We start from the raw sequence: 13,259 nt of genomic DNA on the forward strand, positions 1-13,259 counted from the left end.
TACTAAAGCCACTGACAACACAGCAAATGTGGAAAAATGATCTATTTAGAGAGGGTCCTGTTGGGAATGGGAATTGATAGGAAGAAGGGAATAGGATCTTGGAGCTTTGTACTATGCTTAGATGTTTCCCTCCTCATACGTGTTTGAAACGTTTACAGCCCTCACAGTTCACTGCCTCCATTTTCCTGGAATCAAAATAATAGTCTCCTCTTGGGGATATGAGTCTGATTAGAAGCCCTGGCTTATGGGCTGATAGTTTATGGATGTATATATACGTGTGTGTGTGTGTGTGTGTGTGTGTGTGTGTGTGTGTGTGTGTGTATGTGTGTGTGTGTCTGAGAGAGAGAGAGAGAGAGAGAGAGAGAGAGAGAGAGAGAGAGAGAGAAATTTTTTCTTTTATCCTTTCTTTTAAAATTCCCTCTTTGATTTTCTTTTCTTTTTCTCCCACATTTGTTTCATGTCTCTTATGAGTCTGTTGAATGTATGTAAAGGAATCACATAGTTGTTATTTAGGAATTATCCTCTTTTCTTTTACTTATTTTTCCTCCCTCTGTTAATCTGTGATATAACAATCTTCTCCAGAGTAGTTAATTGTAATTCTGCGAGCTGGATGAAAATAAGTTGCAGAACCTGATGAACCTTGAACAATAAATATTTGTATTTTATGCAGCTGCCACTAGTAATTAAGTGAAAATAACTTAGTAGAATGGACTAACTCTCGCTTGACTGCTTTGAGGGGCGGCCATCCATTGTTGGTACACTGAAGAAGACGGGCAGATATAATAGAACGTTTTGCTGAAAGTCTATGGAACATCGCCACCTTGTGGCTGCAGGTTTTAAGTCTACATGCCCTGCAACCTTATTTTCTAGTATTTATACTTCATCTTGATCACTAAAGATTTGAGCCATCTTATAAGAATATGCAGAATACAGGTTATATGATTTTAAGAGACTGGCTCTGTTCTAGAAGAGGCATGCTGAGGTTTCTATGGCAAAGATTCATTTTCTGCAGCTAATACCCCCTGCTTGTGTGCGTGTATTGCACGCCTGTGTGTGGAGAGAGGGAAAGAAAGCAAAAGTTGTGTGATGAAAAGCTCACCACAGGCGATAGAATAGGGCCGCCCATTGTACTTACTCATGCCACTTTCCTGTAACTGAGTTTTCTTCTGAAAAATTTCAAAGTTAAAAAAATGACAGAAAAAAATGGGATTAGGACATAAAATGGAGCCAAGAAGGAGGCAAAAAATAAGCTTTGCATTGTGCAATGGTCTGACTGCATTTGAGCCACAGATTGGGTTCTGGGTTTTCTGATATCTGTCTGGTCAGATCTCCTGGCCAGAAGTCATCGCCCAAAAGACTTAAGGGCAAAGTGTCCGAGGCTGGACAGAAACTCCTCCTTGGAGGCTCTTCTAAGTAGGACACTGATATAACAAGCAGCACCCTCAGCAGATACCTCTGACAAGTATGGTGCTCATTGGAAAGGGCCGTTTCACTTAAGATTGTGCTCTGGGATGCTTTCCCTCCCGGGCTGGCTTTCATCTTAGAGCAGATGGACCTCTAGTTCTGCAAGGGCTTCTCACTAAAATGCTGACCAGAAACTGAAACACAGGAGTGTGAGATGGTGCTTACTGAGAACTTCCTGAAATCCAGCTGTTAGGTGTTACTAATGAATGCAGTTGAGCTCGAAGGAAAGCCCACATCTAGCGGCTGAGCCAAGGAGGTCTGTTCTATCTCCACTGACTTGGGAGGGGATGCTTATAGGCAGAGTCAAGCTTATTTTTGTGCAGTGGTTTTGAATATGTTATAGTACATAGACTGCGAAATGGATGGGCTTATCCCCCAATTTCTTCTTCCTAAAAATACATTTGTGTTCATCTTAATTTGCAGAAATTTAGGAAGGGATAACCAAGTGACCACCTCTTTTTTTGTGTGAAAAACCGAACAAATCTCAATGAAGCATCCCTTAAAACTGCCTGGCTTTGAACCCTGTTACCAAGTCTTTTCTGTTTTTAGAGTTTTATGATGTTGCCTCTTTTGTGTGGCAGTTGGAATTTCTGTGAACACCTGAATAAAGATCCCCTTAGTAATGATCTGGACAGGCACATGAATATTTTTGTGTCCTTAAGAAACTATCTAGACACACACACACACACACACACACACACACACACACACACACACACATTTGCATTTCCTTGAAGGTGAACATATAGAAGGTAGGGTGCTTTTCAAGTATGAGAGGTTTTCTTATAAAAGCAGAGTAGATCTTGAAATAAGTGTTGTGACACAAGGGATTCTTTTGTAGAAAGCTGTCTCTTGAAGCGACTTTGGTTTCTCTGATTCTTGTGACAGATTTTCTTTTTAAAAGCTATAAAGTGATGTAGGGGTGTATTGATTTCCATTAAGAAGTATGGCACTTAGAGATTTTTCTCTTGAACCTGTATTTGTGAGCAACATGTGAATTTCCTTTTGTGACCAACTAAATAACTGATCTCTTCTCTATGGAGCAACATTCTTTAATTGGGGGAGTGTGGTCCACACAGAGGTGTACTTATATGCGGATCCAGGATACATATACATGCACATATTACTCAATCAAAACTTCCAGGAAACAGTACTTTCCCTTTCTTCATTAGACTCTGGTAATTTCCATATTCTGTTGCATTAAACAATACTGGTCACAATCTCCTAAACTTGATTTCATGATCTAGAGTTTTGTAACCTGCATTAAAAACCCTCTTACTGAGAATTTGGAGCAGACGAGGCTGTCTTTCAGCTGAAAGACACAACAATAAAATTCGGAATCGTCTAAGATACTGAGTTAAAGCCAGGGTTGGGGAAAAGGGGCTTAGAAAAGGAAGGGAAAGGAAGCAGGGGTGAGCATTCGCTCGTTCCTTCTGGGTTGTGTGGCGTGTTCCCAGCAAATGATGTCGCTGTCCTCTTCTCTGCAGCTCGACCACATATTGTCCCCACCACCCATGCCGTTTCGGAAATGCAGCAACCCGGATGTAGCCTCAGGTCCCGGAAAGTCTCTGAAGTATAAAAGACAGCTGAGTGAGGATGGAAGACAGCTGCGCCGAGGGAGCCTGGGAGGAGCCCTGACGGGTGAGTTCCCGTGGCGGGGACAGAGAAATGATGCATTTGCTTCTCCTCTAGTGGCCTGAATGGCAGTGAAGTGAAAATTGGCCTGCACACCACTTGGTAAAATTCTGTTCAATCCAGGAAGCAGTTAAATTGAAGACTTTAGTAGTTAATACCTTTGTTGAAATATAATTTACATACAGTAAACAGTCCCCAGTTTGTACGTGCATATCTATGAATCTGGGCAAATCCATTCACTAATTTTAGGCAAATTCATTCAAAAGCAGAATATGTAATGCTTCCTATGCACTTCCTAGTCATTCTCACCCTTCCCGCCCTCCCAGTCCTTGACCCAAGGCCACCAGAGATCTGTCACGGGGGTTTAGATTTACAAATGGAACACACCATATGTGCTCTATTTATGTTTACTTTTGCTCAGTGTAAATTTTTAAAAATATGTGTCCATATTGTTGTATCAGTCGTAAGTTTTAAGCTTTAGAAGAAACTACTCTACTGAACAGTTTTCTAAAACTGTACCGTTTTCTACTTTACTGACTAGAGGTGAACAAACCAATTGCTCGGCCTCCTCTTTTGCCAACACTCAGTGTTCCCAGTCCTTGTAAATTTAGCCATTTTCATGGCATGCCGCCCTAGGATATTTTAAGATATGTGTATAGAGTTTGGTTATTAGTTTGTTAGCTTTCTGTTACTGTAAGAAGTAAGGAGGTAATCAACTAATAAAGAGAAGAAGTGTATTTAGGCTCACAGTGTTAGAGTTTTCAGTCTGTGCTTTGTGGGCCCAAGGCAAGGCTGAACATCATGGCAGGGGGCAATACAGAGAGAGAAGAAGGGGCTGGGAGCCCTGTGTTCACTTGAAGGGCCACCCGCACTGACCTGAAGACCTCCTACTAGGCCCCCTTTGGAGGACACAGAGTACAGCAATTAGATAATGGAGAACATCTCTTCATGTGTTTATTGGATATTAGTATATTTTCTTTAATCAAGTACCAGTTCTAACCTTTTGTCCATATTTAGTTGCATTGTTACAGTTACATTAATTTTAAGTTAGACACAGAAAGACAAATATTACATGTTATTTCTTAAAACACACACACACACACACACACACACACAAAACTCTGGGCGTGGTGGTGCTGAGACCAGAGGATCATGGTTTGAGGACAGCCTCAGCTACTATTTAGTGAGGCCCTCTGCAACTCAGTGAGACCGTGTTTCAAAATAAAAAATTAAAAATAGGACTAGGGGTGTATTTCAGAGGTCAAATGCTCCTTGGTTCCATGCCAAGTACCAAAAAAAAAAAAAAAAAAAAAAAAAAAAAAAAAAAAAAACCAAAAACCTCATGTGAGATCTAAAAAAGGTTGGTCTCATAGAAATAGAGATTAGAATAGTGGTTAGCAGAGCCTGGGAAGGGGAGGATGGAGAGAGAATAGTTGACAGGTACATAGGTGAAGTTGGATAGAAGCAATAACTTCTAGCTGGGCAGGGTGGTGTACACCTATAATCCCAGTACTTGGGAGGCTGAGACAGGAGGACAGGAAGATCACAGATTTGAGGTCAGCCTCAACAACTTAGCAAGAATAAAAAATAAAAAAGGGCTGAGGGCATAGCTTGGAGATAGAACCCTTCATTTCATTTCCCAGTATCCCCCCCAAAAAACCACTAATAACTTCTAATACAATACAGCACAATAAGATGTTTGACAATAATTATCTATTTAAAAATACCTACTAGAGAGGATTATGAGTGTTCCCAACACAAAGAAATGATAAATGTTTGAGAAAATGGATATCTTAGTTGCTCTGATCTTATAGTTACATATTGTGTAACTACTGAAATATCACACTGTATCTCATAAATATTTATAATTATGTATCAATTAAAATAAACATATATGAGAAAGACAAAATAAATTAAAGATAAACTTAAAAATCCCTAAAACTTAAAAAAATTTCAAAACCAGAAAATCTACAAATAATTTTTATTAGCTTGAAAAATAGGCAGATTAAAATGTGAAAGAATAGCTTTAATAAATATGGTTCACCACTTAAAACCTCCTTGAATTTAAGATGTCCGTTGAAACTCAACTTTAAAGTCTCCAGTGGTTATTACATTTCTTTTATATCATGTGAAGTTTTTTCCCTCCAACCATAATTATTTTGAAGGTACTTTATTATTTTGTGTGTGCGCGCGTGTGTGTGCACATGTGTGTGTGTGTTTGTGTGTGTATGGTACTGGGGATGGAACCTGGGGGCATTATACCTTTAAGCTATACCCCCTGCTCTATTTTTTTATTCTTTATTTTGAAATAGGTTCTCACTGAGTTGCAAAGGGCCTCACTAAGTAGCTGAGGCTGTCCGCGAAAAGCGATCCTCCTGTCTTAGCCTCCCTCCCGAATGCTGGCATTACAAGTATGTGCTGCCACGCCCAGCTACTTTATTATTTTTTAAGCTCGGAAACAAAGTTTTGTGTACATACCATAATGATGTCCACCAGTTCATAAATGATCTGAAAATAAGGCCTAACTTCTCACATTTATTTGAGGAATTACAGACTGTGACTTTCTGAAGGTGACATTTCTGGGGACAGAACCCCCATTGCCACCTGGGCATTGAAGTCAGGGCCACTGGTGGAGGATCAGGCCAAGGGAAGGCATTCAGCTAAACCCACTGCCCCTCGCCCCTTAGGGTTGTCCCTTGAGTTTGGCTTGTGTGCTTCTAATAGTTGTGAGGACATTTCTGTGCCTTGCTTTTGTAAAGGCAAACTGTTTGCTGTTTGTTTGTTTGTTTGTTTGTTTGGTGGTACTGGGGATGGAACCTTTCTACCTCTGGGCCACACTCCCAGACCTATTTTATATTTTTATTTGGAAACAGGGTCTCTTAAGCCAGGGCGGCTGACTTCGAACCTGCGCGATCCTCCTGTCCCCGCCTCCCAAGCACGGGGATTACAAGCATGCGCCACCACGCCTGGCTGTGTTTGCTGTTTTAAATGGGAGAAACTAAAGATTATTTAGACTAACCCTTATTTATTTTATAGTTAGGAAAATTAAATCAAAGGTGAAATGCTCACCTCTGTGTTTATTAATTTTCATTAGGAAATTCACTTTGATTATGCTCTTTGATTGTTCTCATCATTTTTGCTAAGATGGCTTACTTTATGCTTTAAAATAATGCTGAGGCATAGCTCTTGATGCAGATATAAGACCTGAAGCATTACATTTAGCCTTTAGCTTTTCTTTTAAAAATAATAGACTTGATTCCCATTACTTTATCATGGCAGCTCTAGCAGTTTTATTTTTATACAATTAGGTTGCAGTACAATTATTTTTTATAATTAAGCCTTTGTATAGATATTTTTAATGTTAAATAGTCCTTAGAAGGGCTTTTAAAAATCCATTGAACATCGGCTCGTTTTTGAAAACAGTTTTGTGAAAATTGTATTGGAATATGAACAAAAACATCTTTAATTGGTCCTCTGGATAGCTTAGCTGAGGATTTAATGGAGAAATATGTGCAAAGCACTTAGTCCAACGATGGGCAGCTATTAGCATTATACGCATAAGTAATTGAATTGGGGGATTTGGAGTTGATGGGGAGCGGAGGCTCATGAAGATCAGCTTGGCATCCTTGTCATATAATTTTCTAGCATTGGGTTCGTGTCAGAACAGTGTCAGGTGTTGCAGTACAGAGGAGACAGCCTTGTCCCTGGTCTTTAAAACATGTAGTTTCCAGTAGTGTTAAGCAACTATAAATAATCACATGTGACCTCAGCTTGGGACATACTGTGTGGCTAAACTTAAGTCAAACTGGTTTTACCATCAGAACTCTGCCTGACCTATGCTATTACCTAAATACCATCCACCATTCCATTGCCTAACTTTGTCTCCAAGGATCTTTTCAGTGGCAGAATTTTACTTTGCTTAACACTAAGATTTTTGTGAAAGGTTATTGTTTGAAATTTTTGCCATCTGATTATTATTGATAAGGTTCATTAAATTTCTAGGTCTTTGAAGGGAGATTTGTATTCATTTATTTATTCCTAATAATGATGATAGCAAACATTAAAAGCTTACTATGTGGGAGGCACTATATTTAGGGGGATTACACTAAAGGTTTATTTAATTTTTATAACTTCTCTAGTTGCCTATGAAGGTCACATTTACATCCCCGTTTTATAGATGAGAATCCTAAATTAGCCCAGTCAGGTTGAGTAACCGGCCCAGATGCTTATAAATATCCCAGAGGCAGGAATCGAACCCAGGAATTGTTGTCCAGATTCCATATGCACAACCACTATAATCTTCCTGGTATAGTAAGTAGTCAGTAAATTTTAAATAAACTCTAAATTCTGGAAAGATTAGAATGAAACCTAGGTGGGAAAATCTTTGCTTAGTTGGAATTTAGTGCTGACTCGATTTGTAGGGCTTTTGGTTCCTTAATTCCAAAAGTAAATTAAAACTAGGCAATTAATGCATATTAAATGCCTTAAAATTTATACATTTATTAACCCAAGAAGCCTATTTCTGAAAATTTATTGCAAAAGGAGTAGTCATAAATATGTGCAAGGAATTAACTTATGATATTTAGAGCAATATAATTTATAATAATTAAAATTGCATATCCTCTATTTGGCAAGATAATATTGACTAAACATGTTATAGCATACACATAAGTGGAAAATAATTGTAAACATTAAAAATCATATTAAAATATGTTTTAACATTGAAAATGACTCATAATATTTATTTAATGCAAAGTCTCATTGTTGAATGCTCTCATAATCATGCATGCTTCAGAGAAATTTCTGTAATTATAATCAAATAATGGTATAGTTGTTAAGGGAGAAAAAAAAAACTACTGTCTACTAAGAAGTTTTTCCAAACTGGCATGATGGTTGAATAGGTTCCCTTTATATTCAGGCACCTGCAGGATGCTATGGTCTCTTTTATACCCTGCGATTGAAGCCGTGAGAAAGATTTGGCCCGAGATTTTTGGTAGCATATGGTGATAGATCCATCAGTGACAATGATGCTATATGTCCTAAAAATTCTCAGTGGCAGACAGCAATAAATTTTTCTTGTTTGTGTGACTGCAGATAATCTGGGGTATAGAGCCCAGTCTTGGTTCCACTGTACTTGGTTCCAGGATTCAGTTTGAGTACAGATCTACAGCACATGTCTGTTTTCTTTCTTAGACCAGAAATTACCCAGTGCATCATCTTCTGGTAAGAGGCAGTAGCGTGAAAGGACAAGTCCTTCTGCACAGAAACATTTCAACCCTCTGTAAGCATCATGGCATCTAATGTTCTATTAGCCAAAGTAAATTAGATGGTCAAGCCCAGTGTCAAGGAGTGAAAGCACCTGCATTCACCTTGGCAAGGATGCAGAAATATAATGCTACTAGGATGGAGAAAAGAATCTGGACCAATAATCCAGTCGGAGCCGGGCGTGGTGGCGCACGCTTGTAATCCCCGCGCTTGGGAGGCAGAGACAGGAGGATCGCGCAGGTTCAAAGCCAGCCGCGTGCGCTGGCTTAGGAGACCCTGTTTCCAAATAAAAATGTAAAAATAGGTCTGGGAGGGTAGCCCGGAAGTAGAAGGGCTTCCAGGAACCCCAGTACCACCAAAAAAATAATAATAATAATAATAATAATCCAGTCGGTCATAGTTAGCTTCTCTTTTTTTTTTAAAGGAAAATAATATTTTATAATAAAAATATATTTGTTTACCTATATTTTAATAATAAAAATGTATTAAGTGTAGACAATATAGAAGATACAAATTATTATTTTAAAAAACTCAGCTGGGCATGGTGGTGTACACCTGTAATCCCAGTAAATGGGAGACTGAGACCAGAGGACTGCAGGTTCAAGGACGGCCTCAGCAAGTAGTGAAATTTATCAGTCTAGTGAGACTCTGTTTCAAAGTTAAAATAAAAAATAGGTTTTGAGGTTGTAGATCAGAGGTAGAATGCCCCTGAATTCAGTCCCCAGTAACACACACACACACACACACACACACACACACACACACACGGAGAAAACAACTAAGGTTCATAATTTCACCATGATTCAAATTGATGATACCTGTGTTTGAAATTTAAACACAGAAATTTAAAAAAATTTCTTCCTTAACTAAAGTTTTGAATCATCAAGAGTATTAAGTTAAAGATGGGAGGCAACCAGTGATTTGTTTTTTTCTTTGTTTGTAGGGCTGACATTTCAGTTGTAGACCCAGAACTTATTATGCCTATCACTGCCTGGGGGAAAAAAAAAAAAAAAAAGATTTTTAGGCTAATGGTATTTTCTTGTGTTCATGGCCTGCCTCTTGCTAAATAGGCACCTAGAAGCAGCATGTAAACATTGACTGAGTTTTGCAGCCCCCTGATGAGGAAGGGAAACATTATTCTGATCATTATAGGACCCGTATGTCTGGGAAGGGACGGGCGGTAATGTGCCTGACAGTTCACAATGAGCAAGCAGCAAAATGAGGACCAGAACCTTAGGATCTTCAATGTTGGCTTCTTGATGTGCAAATGAGGAGCCCCAGTCCTGGTCCTGCATCCACAGCTGTGAGGTACGGGGCAGCTTTGGCAGCCACAATGAAGGATTCTTTTACCCGAGAGGAGAATTCTGTTTTCCAAAGGGTATTCAGGTGGTTTGGGTGATAAAAGAAAGAGGAATTTATATATTCTTATAGATTGTATAGGGATGTAATATTCATGTAGTGCTAATCAATCAAACTAGAATTTCTCAAACTGTCAGGATGAGAAGAGGGGATTGAGAAGCTTTTTTTCTGAACTCTGGAAATCAATTAGGAATAATACCTGAACATTTTAAATGAGGCATTTTTGAGTGACTTTTACTTTGAAGAAAAAAAAAGAAAGAACACGCACACGCATATAATCTCCCAAAATATCCTTTTCTTTAAAATTAACCATTTGAGTAGCATGTATCGTGTAATGTATTTCTCATCCAAGTGATCTTTTAGGCTTAGCAGGCAAGTCTGAATATATCCAAATTAAAGCTAATTTACATAAAATATGGCTATTTTGTGGTTACTCACGGTACTTAGTAAATTGTACACCTAAATACAACTTCTCCCCTCCTAGAGTTTATAATTTCCTCATTTTTGAAATGCCATCAATGGGTGAGGTAGGGTGGCATTACATGCTATAAAAAGCAAACAGAAATATCAATGATTTGGCGGGCGTGGTGGTGCATGCTTGTAATCCCAGCATTTGGGAGGCAGAGACAGGAGGATCACAGTTCGCAACAGCCTCAGCTACTTTGTGAGGCCCTTTGCAACTCAGTGAGACCTTGTTTCAAAATAAAAAATCAAAAATAGGGCTGGGAGTATGGCTTGGAGGTAGAATGTCCCTGGGTTCCATCCCCAGTACCGCATTAAAAAAAAAAAAATGACCAAACAGGATTTCTCTCTTGTTCATGTAATAATTCAAGATAAATGTTTGCAACTAGGCACTCCTTCCATCTTCTGGGATGGTTCTTCATGGCCTTCAGTTACTCTGATTTTAGTGGGTAGAAATGGAAAGAGAAAAAGGAGAAATCCTTCTGGCTTTTTACAGGTCCCAGCCTGGAAGAAATGCATTCCTTTCCCATCCATATTCTTTTGGCAGGATCCAGTCACAAGGTCATACCTGACACTACAGCTGATGTGGAGGGTGCTAGAAATAGGGTTCTGCTGGCCAGATGGTCCAGAGTCCAACTACACACAGATGGCAGAACATGGTGCTAAGTTGAGAAACAGATATAAATAAGTCATAGGATATGAGTTCAGTTTAACATATAGACACACAGGTCTATGTAATTATAGACGCAGGAATAAGCATTACGAAGTATGGCTAACTGCATATTGGCTGCATCTGAGAAAGGAAGATGGTTGGATTCAGCAGAGTGGTTGCGGGATAACATAGGGGAGAGTAGTGATGTACAGGTAGAATCCAGAGTGGAGTGGGTTAAGAGAAAGCAATCATTAAGGAATCAGAGTTTGCTCAAGTATTGGCAGGTGAGAGTATAGATTGTTCCTCTGAGAAGCTGTGCTGTGAAAAGGGCCCACAGATACCCAGTGTGAGCTGGGAAGATGAGGAGTCCAAGAGAGCCTTCCTTGTGTGGGAGCTACAAGAGCGTGTCATAAGGGCTCGAGGATGGTTTAGATGAGAGTTAATAGTTGATGAAGGTATTAGCAGGACTGAGGAATGGGGGATCCCGAGCACTTGAAAGGGGGCTGGCTACTTATTGAAGGGGCACTTCCTCCATTGTGCCAAGGAGGAAGGAGAAGAAAATAGATGCAGAAGCAGGTGGTTTAGGGACAGCTATACCACAGAATACTACTCAGCCTAAAAAGAAACAAGCTGTTAATACAACAACCTAGGTAAATCTTCAGAGAATTATGCTGAGTAAAAAATAAAAAGTCAACTCTAAGAGATTGCGGGCCAAACAATTCCATTTATATACAACATTCCCGAAATGAAACCATTATAGAAATGAACCAATTAGTGTTTGCCGGAGTTGAGGCAACTCCCTCTTGTGGGCAGGTAGTAGATGTGGCTGCAGAGAGCGACATGAAAGGAGCTTTTGGTTATGGAAATGTCTCTGTCTTGACTGTATGATTTCAATATCCTGCTTGTAATACTGTGCCACAGACTTTCAAGACATCACCGTGGGGGAAACTGGGTAAAGAGGAGTGCCTGGGAATCCCTCTGTATTATTTTTCACAATAGCATGTGGATTCGCAGTTATCTTAAATTAAGCTTAATTTTAAAAATAACCTTTTCTTTACCACTGACTTTGATAAATTTGATTTAAAAATTGCTAGGGATTGGACCCAGGGCTTCCTGCATGCTCAGCTCTCCACCACTGAGCTGTACCTCTAGAGATGTTTTTTTAAAGGATAGTTATGATAGACTTACCTCGCTTCTCTTTAGTGCATTGTGAGAGACGAAGGTGGGTATTGGAGGAGTTGTATGGGGATTGAGAAGACAAGGATGTTTGAAATAGTTGTGATGAATAGGAAGGAAAGGTATAAATGCAGTAGGATTTCCTGGGAGCATTGGTATCCCACTTAAGATCTGAGATCATGAATTGAAAGTGAAGCCTGTCTGTGTGTTTGAGAAAAAGATTAAGGCTGCAGGGAAATGTGTGGACTTGGAATATAGGTTTTACAGGACATTAGCAAAGAGCTTAACCTGACCAAGAGAAGACGGGGGAGTTGGAGCTGAGCTACATAGGAATGAAAGGAAGATTTGATGTCTGTGGTGGGGTTTTTCAGGGGTTGAACCACAGCCAAAGAGGTTTGGAAAGCAATGGAAACGTGGGATTGGAGGGAAAGTAAGGCTGGAAAGTGAGTGGTAAATGAATTTAGTTTCCTATAACCACCTTCTAAAGGGTGTTTGAAATGTTAATAATTTATTTTTATTTTTATTTTTTGGTGGTACTGGGGTTCCTGGAAGCTCTTCTACCTCCAGGCTACACTCCCAGACCTATTTTTACATTTTTATTTTGGAAACAGGGTCTCCTAAGCCAGTGCACATGGCTGGCTTCGAATCTGCGCAATCCTCCTGTCTCTGCCTCCCAAGCGTGAGGATTACAAGCGTGCGCCACCACGCCCAGCCTGAAATGTTAATATATATATATATATTTTTTGGTGGTACTGGGGTTCCTGGAAGCCCTTCTACCTCCAGGCTACACTCCCAGACCTATTTTAACATTTTTTTATTTGGAAACAGGGTCTCCTAAGCCAGCACGTGCGGCTGGCTTCGAACCTGCACGATCCTCCTGTCTCTGCCTCCCAAGCGCAGGGATTACAAGCGTGTGCCACCACACCCGGCCGAAATGTTAATAATTTAAAATCTGGCATATTTTAAAATTTGTAAGTGTCAAAGATCTTCGCAGTTCTTAAAGTGATGCTCCTGGTCCCATCCTCAGTTGCAGTTCCTTGGCTCTTGAGCAGTAAGGGGCAGGGGAAAACCCCAGATGCACAAATAACTTACTTGTAAAGTTTTACTGATCTAAAAAAATCTTGCTGCTGGATATGGTGGCACATACCTTGTAGTTGCAATACTTGGGAGACTGAGACAAGAGGATCACAGGTTCAAGGATAGCCTAGGCAATTCAGTGAGACCCTGTTTCAAAATAATAAATAGG

The 13,259-nt window shown here is 39.7% G+C and overlaps 1 protein-coding gene across 2 annotated transcripts in view; it reads left to right on the plus strand.

The window, feature by feature from the left end:
- The window catches only part of MAST4 (microtubule associated serine/threonine kinase family member 4), a gene marked incomplete at both ends in the record, with an annotated part of 610,384 nt that overhangs the window by 173,914 nt on the left and 423,211 nt on the right, over positions 1 to 13,259 (plus strand). For both annotated transcript variants that reach the window (XM_080702972.1, XM_080702973.1), the window contains one exon: positions 2,952 to 3,105. In XM_080702972.1, the coding sequence (XP_080559098.1) occupies positions 2,952 to 3,105 (154 nt within the window). The remainder of the gene's footprint in view (positions 1 to 2,951; positions 3,106 to 13,259) is intronic.

Source organism: Muscardinus avellanarius (assembly GCF_963383645.1).
Source record: "Muscardinus avellanarius genome assembly, chromosome: 1".
Classification (NCBI taxonomy): domain Eukaryota; kingdom Metazoa; phylum Chordata; class Mammalia; order Rodentia; family Gliridae; genus Muscardinus; species Muscardinus avellanarius.